The following is a 21164-nucleotide window of genomic DNA, read 5'->3' on the forward strand; positions in this document are numbered from 1 at the left end:
CAGTGGAATGGAAAGATCACAGGCTTCCTAGGCCATTGTAAAGGCTTGGACTTTATTCCTCTGACATAGCAAGCCATTGTGAAGTTCTGAGCAAAGGAATGTAATGATTGGGTTCGATTTCTACACGTAAATTGAACACCTATATGATGGACACGGGTATATAATGATGAACAAAATAGATATGATCCCTGCCAATTAGGAGCTTATATTCTAACCCCTAAATTTAGTAGTCCCTAAGTTTTCCTCAAAAAATTTTATGTTCTTTTTCAAAATACAGTGGCCAGGTAGAAAAAAAACATTAAAAAATATTACAAAAATGTAATATATATATACAACCATAATGAGAGATAATTTGTTTGATTCTGGAATTAATGTTTTCTAATTGCTTTTCTGGGTATTTTTAATTGTGCAGTGCTAAATAAGTGACTTTGGAACATATCTGTAGAATGCATCTATATTGTTCCTGAGTTTAGTCCTGCCTTGTGCTAGATCATTTGAGATAGGTTTTTGTTTCTCTGGAGAGAGAATATTTCCTAAAGGTTAAGAGCCTGAGCTCTGGAGTCAAGACTGTCTGGACTGAATTCTGGTTCTACTACCAATAGAACTAGCAAGTATATGCAATTTGGACTAATTATTTAATCTTTGAGCCTTGATTTATTTTGCTTTTCTGAAAAATGAGGATAAATGTAGAACCTACCTTATGGGGACTTTTTTGAGAGTTAAATGAGTTGGTTCTAGATATAAGGTAGAGTCAGTTGAATTTCCTGACAGATTTTTCAGCTTGACCAGCTGGAAAACTGTGGAGTTGGCATTAACTGGGGTGGAAAGATGCTAGTAGAGCTGATGAGGGGCAGAAGATCAGTAGATCAGTTTTGGCATGTAGATGTCCAGGTGAAGATGGCAGGCAAATATGAAATATTCCTCTTTGTTGGTGGTCAAGCTTGCATTTAAGACATTACGTTTCTCAGTGAGAAATTACTGTGTTTAAACAAGAATATGTATCACATGCACAAGTTAGTATTAGAAAATGATTTTGAAGATAAACCTGCTTGGCATGTATGAGCTCCAACCTTTCTTAATTTCAGTAATATAGCTGCTTCCTGACAAGTGGTTCTGTCTCCCAGTTGATCATTAGATGTCCTCTCCCCTTCAGTCTTGCTCTGATTTGTGTAAGTTTTTTTTATCTCCCAGCACCAATCTCTTGGCCTCTTCCTAAATCAAAGGTCAGAGTTTTTGTCCTAGTCAATTTCCAGTATTTGCTCTGAGGCAGGCAAGTCAAGGCCCAGCTCCATGCATACCCCTTACTCAAAGCATATTCACCTTAGAGGCACATTTAAGGATGAGGAAAGTGAACCTCAAGATGTTATGGTTGAATGGATTGTGATGGAGGTGCGGTAATTGGAATGCTTGTTCCTTTTGGTTGGCAAGAAGAGCATAGAGGGCACCTTTGCTTGGGAAGATGCAGACATGTCCGTTGTATGTAAGGCATTTGTCCCACTCCCAAGGCAAATGATCAATTAAATAGGCTCATGTTTTCAATTTCTACTCCCTGCCCTCTATAAAGGAAGAGCTCTTAACCTGGGATTCATAGAGCATCATACACAAATGTGTATGTGTATTTTTTCCCCAAAGTTCATAGGGTACATGAGGCTCTGTAAGATGTCCATGACTCAAAAAGTTTAAGATACGGTGCTGTAAAGAGTGTTGAGATTCTAGTTTTTAATTAAGAGAAGATATGTAAGTAAGCCTTTGTTTTATTTTTCTGTAATTGGTTTTAAGTCAAGTAGACAAGCCCTCTCAGTAAGACTATTAATAAAGAATGAAAGAGTACTTTGACAATAAACGTTAAGAAGTGGGATCTAAAACAGTTGGCACAACTTTTCCCATTAACATAGTGGCTTTATGTTGAACAGAGGCCACTGAATCTTTTACTGTTGGTGATGATGTTTAATTTCTGTTACATAAAATAAATAACAAATTTATAAAATATAAGTCTCATTGCAGAAAGGTTAGAAGGATTCTCATGTAGCAGGTTTCCAGTCAGATCACTGTAAAGAGGACTGTGAACATGTTTCAGAAAGCTAATAAGAAACTTAATAAAGCAAGACACACCTATTGTACAATTGATTTTTTTAAATGAATATATATTAGTATGAACTATATATATAATTACAAGATTCAAAGCAATGGTGCAAATGCACTGCAAACTATGCACAAAAGTAGTGACTTGGATGGAAATCTGTCAGTGCTATAAAAATACTTATAAACAAAATAATTTTCTTTTGATAAATCTACAAGGTAGAAAATTAAAAGTATTTACATAATTGGTTACTAGATATGTGAAAAATATACCACGCTAGAACAATCTCGTTCCAAAGTTTGAAACATAATTTCTGTCAGAAATATTCTTCATACAATGTATGAACTTAATAACTTTCTGGGTATAAAGTTCTTCTTTATGTGATGGATGAGGATCTCTCTGAATTACATTTTGTTTAGAATTTTGTTTCAATTGGTACCTGGAAGAAGAGAGAAAGTTCTTGTTTTAAAAGACTTGTTAAGTTCTGTCCCTTTTAATAATCATATCTTGTATTTAAAAGGAGTAAACATGATCAATCTGATTAAAATTGGGAGCTAGAATTTACCAGATTCACCAACAAATTTGTCTTCAATTTTAATGATCAAACGTTTTCCAGGGATATTTGGTTAATGTAGACCCATGTGACACCATGTTGTAGTAGAAGTGTATTTTTCAAAGGCCTAATTTAACCAAAATAATATAATGTGTTGTAGTAATTATTTCTTCACATTTGTTTCAGGGGCCACACAAACTCCAAGGGCTTATGTGTGCTGGCCAGGGACACTCAGATTTTACATGAATCACCACTGGTGGCATAACCACAACCGCCGATTTATCTTCCTCTAAGTAATGCAAGGGGCTTGTGTTAAATCTAAAGCTTTGATCAGACATTGGATTGAAATTCTGTTCCTTTACTTTGTCTCTTAAAATTTGGTGACAATTCTGAGGCCAGCTGCTGGGCAGAGGGTTTCTGGTAAGGCTCTCTCTATAGAATCCTCAGACAAGGTGCTAGGTGTGAATTTTCCGGGAAGCAGAATCATGGTTCCCTCACCCCTCAGGTCTATCTAAATTTCTGGAATGGCTTTTTTATCTAAGGTTTTTCTATTTGAACTCTTAATAATCATGCAAGGTTATCTTATGCTATACATTGCTTCTAACTTAAATTCCTTTCTGATACTCTTCTTAGACCTTTCTTCATATGAGAGAAGACGACAAGCATTGGATTCTTCCTTGGGACCCTCACTTCCAATAGTTTTTCACGAAAGGATAGAGCCAGTATAATATAGTCTGTAGAGCATAGATCTTGACATCAGACAGATCTTGCTTCAAATCCTGTTGCTGTCAATTTGGTGCATGACCCTAAGCAAATTAGTTTAACTCTGAGCCCTTCTAATTTCCTCATTTGTGAAATGAAGATATCTTCTTTGCATGTTGCTGTAAAGATTGAGATCATGAATGTAATGCACCTACCATATACTTGCTTTATAGGGGATACTCATTTTGATTTGTAGTTCTGCTGTTCCCAAACTAGGGACAGACCTTTAAAGGACTGAATATTCTAGAAATGAATGTTGTAGAATGGAATGGCACTATACAGTTAAATGATTCAGCAACTCTTTCTAGTAAGGAAGTGAAGGAACCTAACATTCAGCACTGAGCTAGATCCTGGCTGGGGGCTTCCCATGCCTGTAGGGGTCAGGAAGTGTATTTAGCTTCTCAGCTCCATCATGAATTCGTCTGTAGCTGGAAATAGTATTTCCTTCCCTGCCTCATGGATTATGACGAGACCAGAATAAGATCTTGGTTGTAAATACTTTGAAAACATAAAACATTCTCTTTCTGTATGCTCATTATTGCACTAAGAGGTCTAGTATCACTGTTTTCCATCTCTTTTTATATTGATCTGAGTTTATTTTCCCCTAATGTCCCTATTAGATTGGAATTGCTTCAGTTTTCTAGGCTCAAACAGGTGCTGGACTTTCTATAGCGTGCTGGAAGAGGCCTCAGCATTTTTGAAAGTTCTTTGTCATACTGTCTATATATATGTACATAAACCTGCTGAAGATTCTTACCTGACATTCCCGATTACGTAATCCTCCGTTTGTATTGATGGTGAAATCATCAAGTTTTGCTTCTACTTCCTGAGAAAACCAAGATGGAATTAAGAATTAGGAATATGCTTTTTAATATTGAAAAATAAAGAGAAATTTAAGAAGTACAGGTGGTTGTTTATACAAATGTGAAAGTTGCCCAAAAGTTGATACCTGACTGGGATTAAACTTTGAAGTACTGTAATCTTTCTTCATCAAAATATGCAAAACAGCATCATGGATTGTTAAGAAAAATATTGAGTCCTTGACTTCATCATCAAAAAATTCACACCGTTTAAGCTTTTCAATGAAGTCATCTGAAGAGAGGAAAGAAAGAATAACAGAAAGAAGTTAAGTGTTTGACCATGGGTTTCTCTTTGAGGTTGGGGACTTGAATGTCTGTTTTCAAATGTGCATTTCACTGATGTTCGGTAAAGTGTTTGGGAGTTGCCCTAGTACAATATTAGCATACCATTAGTACAATGTCTTCTGGAACTGACGGGCATCTTTCTAATAAAATTACATGTAGAATACCTTTATGTAAACAAAAAGGATCAAATGAGAAACACTTTTAGGCAGGAGCCTTGTGGGTTAATTTCTCTTATTAATAACAGGAGCTTCAAAGGTGGCTTATTACTAAAAATGGAGGTTCTGCCAAAATAGAACATATAGTCACGGACCAATGTCATGGTTCTGAATTTACCAATTAGCTTACTGTAGTCCATTTTACTAAAGCTTCTGGATACCATCAGAAAACATCTTCCTTGGCTCCCTCCATTACCTTTCCAGTAATCTTTCAGGAATTACTACTATTCTTGGAAGAACTAACCTACAGCTTTGGCTCAGATCAGTCAATCAAATATTGCCTCATGTCTGTTATATGCAAAGCTCTGGCTGGGTAGGATCAAAAGATAAATTAGACATGAATCTTGCCCTCGAGGAAGACAGAGCACATATATACTATCTTAATGAAAAGTGTAGAATCATAGAGGCAGGAAGCAATCTAATTTTTTAAATTAATGTTTTTTCTTGGTTCCTAAAATAATGCCTAGCATATAGTAGGTCCTCACATTGTTGTCAAATGAATAAGAGGGGCACAGATCATGTGCTATGGAAATTCATAGAGAGAAGGGTAAAGGTTATTTCCTCTTGGCAGGATTCTGGGTTAGTTAATGAAGCAGATACCATTTAAAAGAATGCCTAGGATTTGGGGAGAGAGGAGGAAGAGAAGGTATGAAAGCGTGGAGGTGGGGAAGTCTGTTCACAGGGAAACTCAACAAGGACAAGACCTAGCAGTTGCTGCAATAGAGGGAGATGAGGGCATTGTGGTCGTCAGGATGCAGGTGGCACTCAGTGAGCAAGGGTGATGATCTTAGTTAAGGACCTAGACGGATGCCAGGCAGCAGAGGCAGCAGGATGAGATGGTTTCAAGAGACCTAGGATGATGGAAGAGTAAAATTGTTTAATGGATTACTGAGATTAAGAGGATATTTTTAATTATAAGGAACCCTTGAAACTAGAGTAGATCTGTAGATTTTATGGACAGGAGCCAGTACAGAGAAAAATTAATGCCAGTTTCATACCTCCCTCAATTTCACTTGTCCTCCCGTCCCTAAAATGCTTTCTCCCCGACACTTTTAAGATTGATTCGTTCACTTTATTCCAGTCTCTGCTCAAATGTTGAGTTTCTGGACATCCTTAATCACCTATGTAAAATAGCATTACCCCTATTGCTCTATGTCTCAACCCTGATTTTTTTCTTCACAGCATTTATCATTACCTGAAATATCTTTGTTTATTATCAAGCTTTCCCACTGGACTATAAGCTTCATGAGAAAGATTAATGGGATGAGTCAGAAAATGGGAGAACATTCTAGGGATGGACAAGGACACTGATTAGTTCTTTCAGAGGACTTAGATGAGAAATGATAAGGAGCTGTATTAAAGCTGTAGAAATGGAGAGGAAGAGACTGATTCAATATGAAATATTCATGGTGACTCACCGAATATAGAGGAATGGGGAGGAGAGATTAAAGATGGCTCCAAAATTTGTACTTTGGGCAACTGGGTGGGTATGTGGTGATGCAGTGACCAAGATAGAAAAGGAGAAGTAGTAGTTGGGGGGATGTATGTATTTAGTTTTGAATGTGTGTATCTTAGGTAGTTGGAGGACATCCAGATGGTTGGATACACAGGTCTGCTGCTCAGAAAAAAGGTCTGAGCTGGAGATACAGTTTGTGGGTTCATTAACATATAGATAGCAGTGTGGATAGGAACCAATGTGAGATACTGCAGAGCTCTGAGAGTGGTGGGAAGGGACTCAGAAGAAAGGTCTTTCAAAAGTCAGGGAGACAGAGGCCAAAGAAAGAGCCCGCTGTTAAAGCTACAAGAGAATGAGGCTGGGATGGGGGTGGTTGATCTTTGACAACGTGGATATCATTGATGACCTTGGCAAGGGCAGCCTCATCAGTGAAGTGAAGTAGAAACCAGGTAATTATGGGCGGCTAATTCAATGGAGGCAAGGAAGAGAGTAAACAAACCTACTTTTTTAGGAAGTTTACAGTAAACTGTGGTTACATATTCACTCCTTTGCTGCCTGTTAAACTAGAATTCAAATTGTAAAGTTAATTATGTGTCAGATCAGATCAGATCAGTCGCTCAGTCGTGTCCGACTCTTTGCGACCCCATGAATTGCAGCACACCAGGCCTCCCTGTCCATCACCAACTCCCGGAGTTCACTGAGACTCAACACAACTCAAATATAAAGATGCTGTTTCCCTGGAGATTGCTGTTGGAAATCTACAAATTAGACCTTCTTGGTGATCATAAAAAATGCCTGTTCTTTGGAGAAACTGTCTAGATTGAGAGCTAGCAGTAAAGGGATTATCAGAAAATAAAACAATTTACCGTCAGTTCCAACAATATACACATCTACCTGGATCCTGATAAATTCTTGCAGAATCTGTTAAAAAGAAAGCAGATCTTCCTTAGGGAATAGTTTCACTTGTCAGAAACGTAAAGAAAACTATCATAATTGTGTCTTATGCTAATATGTTGCTTTCAGAGCCCTTTACATTTTGAAAAGAGATAATACTATAGAGATACTAAAATTAATAACAAGGCTCTATGACAGAAGTCTAAAGGAAAGAACTCTCCTCTTCAGTAAAAAGTTAAAGATGATCATTCTTGAAGGAAGTATAATGAAAAAATGTCTGCTCTGATTCACAAGAGGAACTCTGATGTAATTTTTAAACAGTTTATTCTATGGAATGATCTTTACTAGAGCTTTCTATCTATATAAAAGTTTTAAAAAACCCATAACCCATATGTTGTTCATTATTCCTGTCCACAGTGCCTGAATGTGTCTAGCACCAAAGAATCTTTATCCATTTTCCTGGTCTCTAGGCTCATAACAAATGCCAGTAGTGATGTGAGAAAGGTTATAAAAGGTAAGGAAAGTAGCTTGTCCCGTTTACATTAATATCAGTAGTGATCATTAATATCACTATTATTATCATCAGTAAAAACTTGGAGGCTGTACTGGGCTGAAGTAAGAATTGGGACCTTCAGGAAACCTAATGTAGAGTCCCTGTCCTTTGTGCTATATGCCAAGATCAAAAAATAAATGTTATGTGTATTTCTCCTTCAAAACAAAAATAAATAGACAAAAGCAAACAAAGCAAAGTCTCAAAGGTCATGTGATACTAAGATTTTTTTAAAAGGTTAAGTTTGAAGGAGATGAAATTAATCCTGTTTTCTAATTTTATATCCAGTTCACCTATACTTAATAGATCTTAGCTCAGTTTTTATGTAGGCAGATTTCTGTTTAAAAAAAAAAAGCAAAAGAGGGGGATGTGGCATTCTTAAATTTTCTTTATATCTGTTTCAGCATTTCTGTTAGAAACTCTTTTAGAAACGTTGACAAACCTGTGGTAAGGAAACAGCTTGCAACCAGATTGTTCCAGTTCTGTTTTTTAAAATCATATGTGACATATATTCTTTCATATATCTAACTTAAAAAAAAAGGACAAATTGTTATATAGCCAAGTTAAAATTCATTGGCTTATGACAGATGAGGATGAAAATAAAAGGACCACTATTCTACTTTCTTGCAAGATCTCTATTTCAGGACAATTTAGATAGAACCCCCCCAAGGATTTGAAGCACAGCAGAATTGGAATTTAATAGGATTGTGAGCAGTATTGTCTATAAGCACATGTTAGAAATTATATGCAGTCTCATGGGAAATGCACTTTTAAAGAGTTCACCAAACACACCCCACCTGCACTCCCTCCATGAAATATTCTAAGATTAAATTTTACTTCTGCTTAAGCATGCATGTGTTATCTAAAGGAAGATCCGTCCACATGTACAAATTTTTTTTTTAACCTTTAGTCACTGATTAGTTGTTTTCATTCAGGAAAAAAATTACCGTTTTGAGACCCCTCATTGAAGAAACATCAAGAAATGACACTGCTGAAAAGTCAAGAATGAGGCTGTGGAGGTTGATTTTAGGGACCACAATGTTGAGAGGAAGATTAGCATTCCAGTCTATTTGGAAAGGCAGGTCTTTGGTATTGATGGGCTGATCCAGCTCTTCAATCTTATCATTGTCCAGCTCTTCATCAGAATCTTTAAAGCCATCAACAGTACATATAAATCCTTTCTGCAAGAGAGGATACTCACATGTATAAAAACTCTGACCAAGAAAAGCACTGAATGTCAAGGTAAACCAGTGAATTTCTGAAGCATAGAGTCAAAGTTGGCTCAAGTGATGGGATTTTAATTATTTTATTTGGAGAATAAAAATTTTCCCTGGAGAATACAATTTTAAAGAGACCCCTAAAAATATGACACTAATCGACACACGAAGTACCTTGTTTATCTGCCATTTCATTAAAAGGAATGGAACCAACCACTTGAACTACATTTTACTAAGCTTTTAGCTGTAATATGTAGAAATGTGAGAAAGAAGCTTACTGGTGTTACTTGTAGCAGGCCTTTCTTCTGCAGTTTTCGGATTTTCTTCAAAGCCTTGTTGCGCTTGCGAAGAATTCGAAGTGGACGAAAGCCAATCTGAAAAACCATTGCTGTGTTACAAGAATGCTGAATATTCTGCTACTTGTATAGCATAATTCTACTTATATAACCTAATTCTAGCTATAGTATAATTCTACTTAATTAAATGGGATAGTTATAGCATAATTAAATGGGATGGGTTGAGGGACTGGGACATATATGAAAGATATTTACATTAAAATTAAAATTTGCATTGAAATTCAAAATTTAACATCATCATTGAGGGCATTGTATCAGACCTATGGTCTGCTACTCCGTATGCAGTTAACTAACATTCAGAAACCTCTGTACCATTCAGGTCTTATCCCTAGAGTATCCACAAATGGATCTAAACTGTATTTGAAGTTTTTGTTTTCTTTCCACAAAACCCTTAGGGAATTTCATTTTATTTTTTTCCATTTGTTGAATATGAGTCGTATCTAATTAGTATCCTGCTTCTAGATATTTTTTATTCTATTAGAATTTTTATAATTATACTTTATAATATCTATTATATGAGCTTTTTATAATTTTAGTATTAGATCTGAGGGTAACTTTCATTTTTTCCTTTCCAAAACAAATGTGTTCTTATTGCAGTAATATTTAGCTCCAGAGTAATAAGTACGTGTGTGCGTGCTTAGTCGCTTCAGTCTTGTCTGACTTTGCGACTCCATGGACTGTAGACCACCAGGCTCCTCTGTCCATGGGATTCTCCAGGCAAGAATACTGGAGTGGGTTGCCATTTCCTCCTCCAGAGGATTTTTTTGACCCAGGGATCAAATCCTCATCTCTTATGTCTCCTGCATTGGCAGGGGGGTTCTTTACCACTGACACCACCTGAAAGCCCAGAGTAATAAGGAGGATCAAATTATATAATAAAAAACCCTTGACCAAAAAATGTAGTGAGATGAAAAGATACTAGATTAAGTGAAAAGAACAGCATCTAAAGCCAGATAGACAATCTGATCCCATTTTTGTAAAAAAAAAAACTTGGGTAGAAAGATATTTGATGCATAACAGATGACTAAAAATAGTTAGGGCTTAAGGCAAGCTCTATGTGAGGGACAGAGTGGACCAGAAGGAACATGAAAGAGTGCTGAGCTTTTGTTTCTTAACCTTAAAGTCTGCTTTTTTATCAGCTTCTTTCCAGTCCACCAGGGACACTAGTTGTTATTTAGTGTTAAATATTCATTTATATTTTATTTATTCATTTCTAAGTATTCACTTGCTATCCTGAATCTCTTCAATGATGCAGTCAAATATTGTTTCTGAAGTTGATTCCCAAGGAAAATCTATAGGAGACCATCTATCTTACGGTAAGTCTTTTTACTTTACAGCAATATATAATAAAAAGAGTCTCTATATTGGACCTTATATAAAGAGTCTCATTTCCTAACATGTTAATGGACCCCTTATAAGATAGTTCCACCTGGGACAAAGGATACAAAAATATGAACACTACGCATCTGCAGTATATGTAAAATCAGTGACCCTCCTCCTTGTTATAGAATAAGCATTTCATTCCTAGGTATTCAGTGGAATTAAAAAAAAAATTAATAACCCCAAACCTTACAGCATCGATAAGTTTCTGCTTAAAGAAACTAATGTTTGCAAAGTAGATAGGAGATGGACATCTGAAAATCTTCACGCCTTCTGGTTCATATATCTGTAAGGCAGATAAATCATATTAGATGGTGCCCATTAGATTTATGTTAATATTACTTAGCAAATAAGAGTAAAAAAATGAACCTTACTTCAGAATAATCTTTTCTATTCTTATAGATGTTGCTCCTTCCAACATTAGCCAGCATGCTGCATTTGGGACTGTAGGGAAAATCAACACCAAGTGAATCATTCATGCATATTTATTAAGCCTATAAGGCTAATGCTGGTGTTTTCCTAGCATCGCAAAGCAGGCTCACTTATCCAATTTAAAATTTAAAGGTTGGAAAATTCTCATGCCATCATGCCCTAGAGGGCAAACACCTTGTTTGACTGACCCTCCCACAGCTCCGAAACTGTCTCCTCTCCCATCTCCCACATCCAGTTTACAAAGCACTTCCATATGCCTTTGCCATTTTGATTGCCATTTTGATTCTGAATATTACAGTTATTGGGTGAAATAAGGCAGATACAATAACCTTGTTGTATGGATGAGGACATGGAGAAGTATTATGACTTGCCTACAACCGCTCAATTTGTCTCATGTTTGATGAGTCCCGAAGAAATGAATGAAATAAGTGAATAGAAGAGTGTAGGAACATCTCAATGTAAATGTATTCCATCAGTCCATCAAATTTAAGTATGATAACACCTTCTGTTCAAGAACACCTTAGATCCCAAGAAGCTTTCTCTCTCTGTCACGTCATATAATCCATCAAAAACTGAGTGACCACATGGTGGTGATATTTTATAACAGATTTAAGAATCCAGAAGATGTTTGGACGGGAAATCTGTTTGAATTCTGTTAAAAAATCAAGACTTCTAAGTGGCTTTTGTGGCATTTTAGGTTGAAAGGGGCCTTTGAAAAGTTCTCTAAATACAGCTCCATGATTTCCAGGTGGGAGTCCAATCTAACAACCTGCCCAGAGAAACAACCCTCCCTCAGACACACAGAATCTCAGAATCTTCTCAGGAACACTTGCCCTGTGTTTAACAAGTCTGAGGCAAAGACAGTAAACTTGCTCAGAATTACTTCCAGTTTATAGCTGGGTAAACAGACTCAGAGATTTATGATTTATTTGAATTGTTGTCAAAGAAGGAAGCAGACCAACAACTGGTAGGATTCGGCTGATGTAAGGTTGGGCCATCTTTTGCCATCAGGCCTTGGAGTGAGGCAGAATAGACTGGCCAATCCTCTTTTCTTTTCTTTTAGCAGGGTGGGGTTTGCATTGTAAGGCTTGTGGGATCTTAGTTCCCCAACCAAGAATCAAACCCACACCCCCTGCACTGAGAGTGCAGAGTCAACCACTGGACCACCAGGGAAGTCCCAGTCTGGCCAGTCTTGATAGATTTGCATACTTATCAACTAAACTGCTTTCCCCCTAACCAGTGACAGGTTTTTTTCCTCCTCTGACCCAGGCAACTCAAAGCCTGCAAGGATGCAGACCACAATGAGCACTTACAACTGAGTCCTGAAGACGATAGTCAGGAGCTGAAATGCCACACTAGCTGCCAGGCCTAAACCGAGCCCCAGGACAACGGCAAAGATGAAGGTCATGACCCAGATTAGCTGTCAAAAAAAAGCAACACATACATTACCGTTTACTACTCTGATTCAAATACAGTGTCCTAGCTTCAGAGCTATAAGAAAGCATGAACTTCTAGGGCCCAAAGCAGAGGTCAGGAGTACACAGTAGAAGGGAGCTGCCTTCTGGTCATTCTGCTGGCTCAGGTTCAGAAGCTGCAGAAGCACAAGCAAATCTTTTCAAAAATCCCAAGAGAGTGTATCCATTTTCTAATCCCATCCCTGAACCAGTTAAGGAAATGACTGAATCTGTCCTAGCTAAAATTCCAGAACCGGTTGCTGTTTGTTATTAATCAGTAGAATCTGGACTAATATCTTACTTTTGGTCTGCTGATTTAATTAAAGGCTACTGTCTCTGCCGGGGGCTTCCCTAGGGGGCCCACCTAGTAAAGAATCTGCCTGCAATGCAGGAGACCAGGGTTCAATTCCTGAGTCAGGAAGATGCCCTGGAGAAGAGAATGGCTACCCACTTTAGTATTCTTGCTTGGAGAATTCCATGGACAGAGGAGCCTAGTGGGTGGGCTATAGTCCATAAGGTCACAAAAAGTTGGACACGACTGAGCGACTAACACTTTCATCTGTACCAGACTCCTAGCATGTCCCAAAAGTTACAAGTCCCGAACACTGATCTAGCAGCTGCAAAACTAAACCTGGCTTATTACTTTATGCTTGTTAAGAACCATAGGCTATGTTAACAAGCCTTTTTACACCGCAGACTTTGACCCTGATGTAATTTAGGGACACAGCTTCTCAGAGCAAGGCTTGTTGAGAGTGAGGGGAGCCTTTACAGAGTGTTTCCAAAAGGGATGTTCAGAATTTGAGTTCTTCATAGATTCTCTGGACACTGCCATATGAGGTAATGAAGACCAGAAGCAATGAATACCGTAAGATTCAGAGTTTCTGTGGCATTAGAGATAACTACAAGAATTTTAAGAAGAGATCTAAGAAGTTTTCTCTTTGTGCTTCATGGACTATTTCCTACTTGTAAGTAACTCATCCTTTTTCATTAAAATCCCAGAGAATAATCATTAGAGTGTGCAGTTTCAAGATAAAACTTAAATAAATAAAACAAACTTAGGTTATTTGAACAGGTAGATAGAAACAAAATTTCCCTTTGTTTACAATATAAATATACATTTTACATCAGCATTAAAATGCAATTCCAGTTCTTCTCTCAGATAATATCACCTCTACTTACACAATCATACTTATCCTTTCGCCACAATCTTCGTATTTCCACAAACTGCATCAGCATTCCTTTCAAGTTTCCAAGTGCTAAAGCTGCCAGGACAGACTGTAGAAAGAGCAGATGTACTTTGAGATAATCCAATAACCATATAGAAGCAAAGGTGAAGGCTGTAGATAAGTGAATCCTTTCAAGGGCCTCAAAGCCTATCAAACGATACACCCTTTTCCTGTACAATGCCAATGCATAGCACAGCAGCCCTGGAACTCTGACCTATCCCAGGTATGATTTTGGCTCCACCACAGTGACAGGGACATGCCATCTGATAGCACTTACTCATCTGTACCTGGGGACAGAGAAAGGCAGATCTGAAGACCTGTGACTGAAAGCAATTCTTTCTAATCAGAGATAGTCTAGTGTGTGTCTGTTTACTGTAGTAGGGAGTGGGTGTTGCTCTTTGTTAAAAAAAAAAAAAAAAAACTCAGGGAGAAGCTTCAGTTCAATTCAGTTCACTCACTCAGTCGTGTCTAACTCTTTTTGACCCCATGGACTGCAACACACCAGGCTTCCCTGTCCATCACCAACTCCTGGAACATGCTCAAACTCATGTCCATTGAGTTGGTGATGCCATCCAACCATCTCATCCTCTGTCCTCCCCTTCTCCTCCTGCCTTCAATCTTTCCCAGCATCAGGGTCTTTTCAACGAATCAGTTGTTTGCATCAGGTGGCCAAAGTACTGGAGCTTCAGCTTCAGCACCTGTCCTTCCAGGGTCAATGTACTGGTTTTGATATTGCAGTGTAGCTGTGTAAGATGCCACCCTTGTGGGAGCTGGATGAAGGGTTCAGAGAACTCTATACAATAAGCCTCCTGCTTTGGGGATCTTTAGTATAACACAAGTCAAGTGCAACTTGCAAAGGAGACATGTTATTTTCTTCTTTTCATTAATTTGTACCTGGTCAATATTCCATGGAAAAACAATTTGAAACTAGGTAAATAACAAAGGGGCTTCCCTGGTGGCTCAGTGGCAAAGAATCTGCTTGCCAATGAGAAGACTCAGGTGCGAACCCTGGATCAGGATGATTCCCTGGAGAAGGAAATGGCAACCCACTCCTGTATTCTTGCCTGGGAAATCCGATGGACAGAGGAGGCTGGCAGGCTACAATCCATGGGGGTCTCAAAAGAGTCCGACTTAAACTACTTAGTGACTACTTAGTGACTAAACACCCACAAATAAGAAGGACCTACTGTATAACACGGGGAACTATACTCAGTATCTTCTAATAAGGGAGAAGAATCTGAAAAAGAATATATATGTATAATTGAATCACTTTGCTGTACACATGAAACTAACAGCATTGTAAATTAACTATACATCGATTAAAATTTTTTTAATTAAAAAAATTTGTAACAGTTTACAGTGAAATACATACACAATAACTCCTTAAAAAAAATAAAGATTACAGAGCATTGAGAAGCCACAGGCAGGGAAAGGGGGATCATTTTTACCAGGAACCGGCTATCCTGACTGTAGTTGATACTAAGGATTAACTATTAAAAAAATGCTTAGAACTCCGCTGATACTTAGTAAGTGCTAAAGGAGCATTCATTCTTAGCTATCGTGAAAGGTTATTTTGCCTTCATATGATAAAAGCAGACCAGTTATTTAGATGAAACAAAAAACATTATAGACACAGTGATCTAAGAATTGTCAGATGGATCCTTTACAGAGTAGGGCCTTTGATTAACATCCTGGCCAGTGTTGTTGGTGTCGTTTATTCACGAAAGAGATAGGATTTTAAGTGGCAATTGCTTTTTTTTTTTAGTTTCTCCAAATTGAAGTGGGTGAGGTAGAGACCAAGGATACACACAGGAAGAACTACACCAGGCCAAATTCTCTATGTAGGGGGGTTGTGTGTGCATTTATTTTTATTGAGATATACATTGTTACACATAATATTTCTTCAGGGGTGACTTTTTGACTCCTTTTATGCCACTCCTTTGGAAATCAGGTTAGCATAGTAAGAATGCATAATTTTGACAAGTACTGTGCACTGTTTGGCCAGGTTTGGGATAACCATATCAGGACACCAGAAACCTGGGATAAAACTCATGTTCCAGCTACCAACCAACCAAGAAAAAGGCCTAGATAAAAACCAATAGACTTTGGTGGACTGTGTCCTCTGTCTATGTCCTCTGTAGTCAGAGGTATAACTGGATGTTTGTAGAATAACAACAATAATAATCTCCCCAATAAAGGGTATCATTGGTTAAGTGTTTATCATGTGCCACACCCTGGACTAAATATTAATACTTCACATGCCCTATTTCATTTAATTTTCACAACAACTCTGTGAAGTGGGTGCTATTTCCCTCTCTATTTTACAAATGGGCAACTTGAGGTTCAGAGAGGTTAAATAATCTGCCTAAAGCACAGAGATAATAAGCAGCAGAGCAAGATTGGAAGAAGGTCTATAGGACTAGAGCCAGTGCCCTCTGTACTACCTCAAAATCACATTAACACCGAAAAGAACAATATATTGACCATCATTTGGTTTCCTACAGATCCTGTGTTTCCTAGGGCCCGCTGTTATTTTTGTGACCTGGGCACTGCAGTGACGGACAAAGCATAACACTACACCCTCAAAAATTACAGTTCCAAAGAGGCAGACAGAGGAGCATGAGGGTAAAGGTGCAAGGTCAAAGTCTAGCCATTTGCTCCCATCCATCAATCTGACCGTTTTGGTCTTGGAGTCAAACCACACTCTGGGAGCTGCAGGGCGTACTCCTAAGAACAAGTTGTGTGGTTGGTAGTACCATTCTCTGAATTCCATACAGGCCTCAATGGCATCAACCTTTAAGAAAATCTTCACTTTAGTCAACCCATACAGAAGCTTCAGTGCCAGGGTGCCTTCCAATCTAAACATTAATCATATCTGGGGTAAACACATAGAGACTGAAGAGTAGAGTTGATCAGCAGAGTAGAACTGATAAGGCAGTGTAGAGTTTTAAGAGTAGCGTTGTTGGGTATTTGCATTCCTAACATTTATAAAATAGTGCCAGGAGAGAAAGAAATATTTTTGGCCCATGGAATACTGGCGAAGAAGAGTACTTGAGAGTTTGTAGATACTCATTTTCCCTAGTTTAGTTTATCCCTCCTGAGTTTAAGAACCAGAGCCCTCGATTCATCATCTAAGGAGAGAGATGTCAGCCTGAGGGATGAGTGCTACCTTTTGTAGAGGCTCCAAGAGAAATCCGATGGCAACGATGACAATCAGCACAATGATAGCAGAGATAAGGCCAGCTATCTGTGGAGAGGAGAACATTCTCATCACAAACTCAACTTTCCCCCAGGGTTCCAAATCCCCATTGACTCAAGCAAAGATGGGCCTCTTAGCAAAGACCCCCCAGGACCTGAGTTTTGCCTCCTGTACTCTCCTGGACCCCTGATCTGGAGAGAGAGGTACTTGCTGCAAATCCTCTGAACGATCCACCAAATATGTTACCTGCTCCCATGGCGATCAACTCCTGACAGGAGAGCAAGAAGGAATCTTTTTTAGATGCAGCACATCAATATTATGTATGCAAAGTAGTATTTCAAGTTGCCTAATTAGACCCACTGTCGGTTGTATACTTACCTGATTGCCATCAATGGGATAATCATACTTGAGGGAGTAGACGCTGGCCACAGAAAAGGCCACTGCAAAGCCAACAATGGCAATGCCAAAGCAGTCTCCAATGGTATCTTGGAAAGTCTGCCTGCTAGGTATGATAGGGGCCTGAAACCTGAAATTGAAATTAAGCAAGTCAGAATGTTGCCCACCTGGTTAGAAGCCTTCAACAGCATCCATGTATCCTCAGGAAAAAGTCCAAATTCCTTAGCAATGCCCCAATGGCCCCTTCCCCCACATCTTGCTTAATTACTACCATTTCTCAGAATTTAGATTCCAGCTAGACCAAGTTTTCTTTGTTTCTCATCACCCATCCTCTCCCACCTTGGAAGCTTCTAATTTGCTGTTCCCTCTGCCTGAACCATTCCCTTCAATCCCATCGTTCCCTCCAGAAAGTCATTTCTCATCCCCAAGGTCAGGGTTAGGTGAGATTGTCTGTGCTTCTCCAGTGTTTGATTCCTCCTGTTTCCATCTGCCCTCCCAACCGGAAACTCTCACCCAGACCCAGAGCAGGGACAATGACTAGTTCACTGTTTTAGGACCAGGATCAAACACTTTTCACAGCATATATCAGGTGGTCAGTATTTGTTGAGCAAGTCAATGAATGAATGAATGCATTCTAGGCTGAGTTGTGCCTTTCAAGTATGACTAGCAAGAATTTAGCACCACTGAATACCTTGCAATCTGTTATCTTAATGTTGAAAAGCAATGCTGCCTGGATTTGATATAAGACTGTAAAACTAGTCCAATGATAGTGATAAATCTGATATGATTTTGCTAGTATAGCTACATTACAGTGTACATTTAGATCAATATAAGCTTCCTGCAAAACATCTCAGATCCCAGTTGTATTGTGACATTGGTTTACAAAGCATTGCTCATGATACCTCCAATAGTTATCCATAGATGAAGGCTCTTTGAGCAAATACAGTTCTGAGACAAGTAAAGCAAGATATATTTCCCTCCATTGATAACAATAAACTTTCATGGGAAACTCTCAGCAAACAAGCGCTGGACTCTGCCCTGAGCTCCACTAATCAGCTACAGCCAACTGCAGCCGTGATGGAGAGTGGGTTTCCATTTAAAGTGAGATTGTGTCAGGCAAACACTGAAGTCACAGAGGATATGTCTGTGTTTATACTTCATGGACTTAGAGCAGTTAAATAACATTTACTAAAATGTTCAGCTCCTATAAACATCTGTTTCTGATGTAAAACTTATTACAACAGGGTTAACTGGGTCCATTCAATTCTTTTTTAATTGCTGTTCATGTTTTGTAAGTGTTAGTACAGTTTTAGCTCTAATTTTGAAGGAGAACTATTATTTCATATTCTGCAGCTTTTACAAATCAGAAAGTTAGCTAGGAACATTATATATGTAAAATATAAAATGAATGATACAATTTGCATTTTATACAAAATACCCAGAAGCCTGCTATTATTATTTTGTTCTAGCCTCTAAATGCCATAGGCAGAATGATGTGATGGGGATTTGCAGTCTGAAAACTGGACTGATTTCCTGGCTTTGCTACTTACCCAGGTTCCTCATTTGTAAAGTGCTGATAATAACACTTGTTCTCTTTTCTTCATAATTTTTGTGGAAGGTTCAAATAAAACAATGAATGTGAATACTATTCACATACTGTAAAGTACAAAGTGCCTCTTAGCTACTATTACAGTGTCCCTCTGGAATCTGAATATATCCTTGGTGTTCTGTTTACTATTTCAATGATCTCTCTCCTTTAGCCAAGTATTTGCATTCAGTGTACATGACTTCACAAAGTCACTTCTAAGATGTCATATTCATTAATAGCAGATTAGCAATAATTAATAATCATTATCTTTCACTTATATTCTATTTGCAAACACCAATGGGCATTTAAAATGTTCACTCAATCATCGCTCAGGAGAAGTGGGAGTGTGAAAAGCATGTAAAGTGTCTGGCACAGTAATTTAGGTGATAAATTAAGAATAGCAGTAGTGCAGTTTGAACACTTACAGTAGGCCAGGCACTTTAGGACATCACATGCATTAATTAACTCACTTAATTCTTACAAAAATCCTATGTAATAACTACTATTTTTAGCCCCATTTTTTACAGCCAAAGATATTAAGGCACAGAGTTTAATTATTTGCTCAAGGTCAGGAAGTGAGTCTGGAGTAAATTCTAGGCACTCTACCTCTAGAAAGCATGAATTTGCTTACTGGGCTACACTGCCTCTCTGTAGGGTATGATGATCTATAAATATGTCACCCCTTCTTCACCCACACATACTGTGGAGAGATGTCCGTTGACATTTAAAATACATTTACTAAGTAATGTCACTGTAACTCAGTGATCTTAAGTTTATCTTTTATTTCCAACATCCTTCTGACAAGATAAAGTATAATCACTTGAAAGTTGCAGAGTAGAGAGAAACCCTAGAAATAGTCTTTCAACTTCAGCCTAATTTCTACTATTTAAAGTGATATTTGTGATCTAAATATCACAAGTTTAACACATTTTTATCTGGTGATAAAAATATTTTTTGCTTAAAAATATATATTTGCTTCTAATAGAAGTTCCCTGGTGGCTCAGACAGTAAAGCATCTGCCTACAACGCGGGAGACCCAAGTTCAATCCCTGGGTCCGGAAGATCTCCTGGAGAAGGAAATGGCAACCCATTCCAGTATTCTTGCCTGGCAAATCCCATGGATGGAGGAACCTGGTAGGCTACAGTCCATGGAGTCCCAAAGAGTCAGACACAACTGAGCGACTTCACTTTCACTTTTCACTTTCTATTAGAAGTTAGTTATTTTTAAGTCAACAATGAAATGCATATAAATTCTTATTCCTAGAATAATTCTTAAATATTCCTAGGTACTGGAAGGAGGGAAGGTTTTCATTTTTGTTTTCATTTTGTTTCATTACCAGGAATAAAAGGTTTCCTTGGTAAGCAAGCTGGAAGAAACTGATGCGATGGTCAGAAGGCAGAGAGAGGAAAGAGCACAAAACTGGATGTCTCTCAACAATTGAATAAAGGCAATGGACTACATTTTCAAACCCCTTGTACAAACTGCACCTCCCAGCCTTTTGGAGCGGTAAGAGTTGCTCTGGACTTGTTTTGAACTTGATCTTGAGAAAGGACAGAGTGTGCCCATCTGGATTGCTCAAGCCGTGCGTGGCAGGTGTTCCTTCAGTGTCTCCTTTGAACTACTGGAACTTGGCCCCAGTAACGTCAAACAAAATACTACATAATGTTTATGGCAATTAATGGCCAGGGAAATCTGGTTTCTCTCGGTTCTTTTTTATGAGAAGGAACAAGTTTAACCTCTTTTTCTGCTTCTACTATCTTGCTTTTACGTGCTTGGGAGTCCCTTCTCTGATTTGTGCGTTCTTTCGCGTGGAGACACTTTCTGATATTAAGAACTGCAGACCTGATGTCCTTCGTGACTTATTCCTAGAAGGACAAAAGTGAGCCTTCCTCTTGGATGCAGGATGGATGCCAGATGCAGGGAGAGTGCTGAGGAGGGTTAGTGCCTTTCAGCTTAGAGTCCTCTGTCACTACTGCTAGCTCTCTAATTGGTGCTTGGAGAGGCCATCATGAGAAAGACACTTACCCAGGTTTCATCTCCCCAATCACAGCCACATTAAACCTTCTTTTGAAGTCAAAGCCATAGGACACACCTGTTGCGATCACAGTCTGCAAAGATGCAAATTGCCCATGTTAGAAATGGGAGATGTCACTAAGAGTCTTGCTTTGAAAAAAAAAAAAGTACCATTGCCAAAGGCCACTCTTTGACCTATTACATAGGAATCTCAAGCTCAGGTTTGGCTACTTTTTGAAAAGTCCCA

At 38.4% G+C, this 21164-nt stretch overlaps 1 protein-coding gene across 1 annotated transcript in view; it reads right to left on the reverse strand.

The window, feature by feature from the left end:
• Window positions 1-1926: 1926 nt before the first annotated feature.
• SLC26A3 (solute carrier family 26 member 3) overlaps window positions 1927-21164 on the reverse strand; it is a 33576-nt gene continuing 14338 nt past the window's right edge. The window contains 14 exon segments of the mRNA NM_001083676.1: window positions 1927-2519; window positions 4153-4221; window positions 4345-4487; window positions 7078-7132; window positions 8603-8836; window positions 9151-9246; window positions 10802-10894; window positions 10983-11052; window positions 12354-12460; window positions 13674-13769; window positions 16890-16967; window positions 17074-17187; window positions 17298-17445; window positions 20930-21012. Coding sequence (NP_001077145.1) covers window positions 2496-2519; window positions 4153-4221; window positions 4345-4487; window positions 7078-7132; window positions 8603-8836; window positions 9151-9246; window positions 10802-10894; window positions 10983-11052; window positions 12354-12460; window positions 13674-13769; window positions 16890-16967; window positions 17074-17187; window positions 17298-17445; window positions 20930-21012 — 1410 coding nt within the window. The 3' untranslated portion in view covers window positions 1927-2495.

The sequence above is a fragment of the Bos taurus genome, chromosome 4 (genome assembly GCF_002263795.3).
Source record: "Bos taurus isolate L1 Dominette 01449 registration number 42190680 breed Hereford chromosome 4, ARS-UCD2.0, whole genome shotgun sequence".
Classification (NCBI taxonomy): Eukaryota; Metazoa; Chordata; class Mammalia; order Artiodactyla; family Bovidae; genus Bos; species Bos taurus.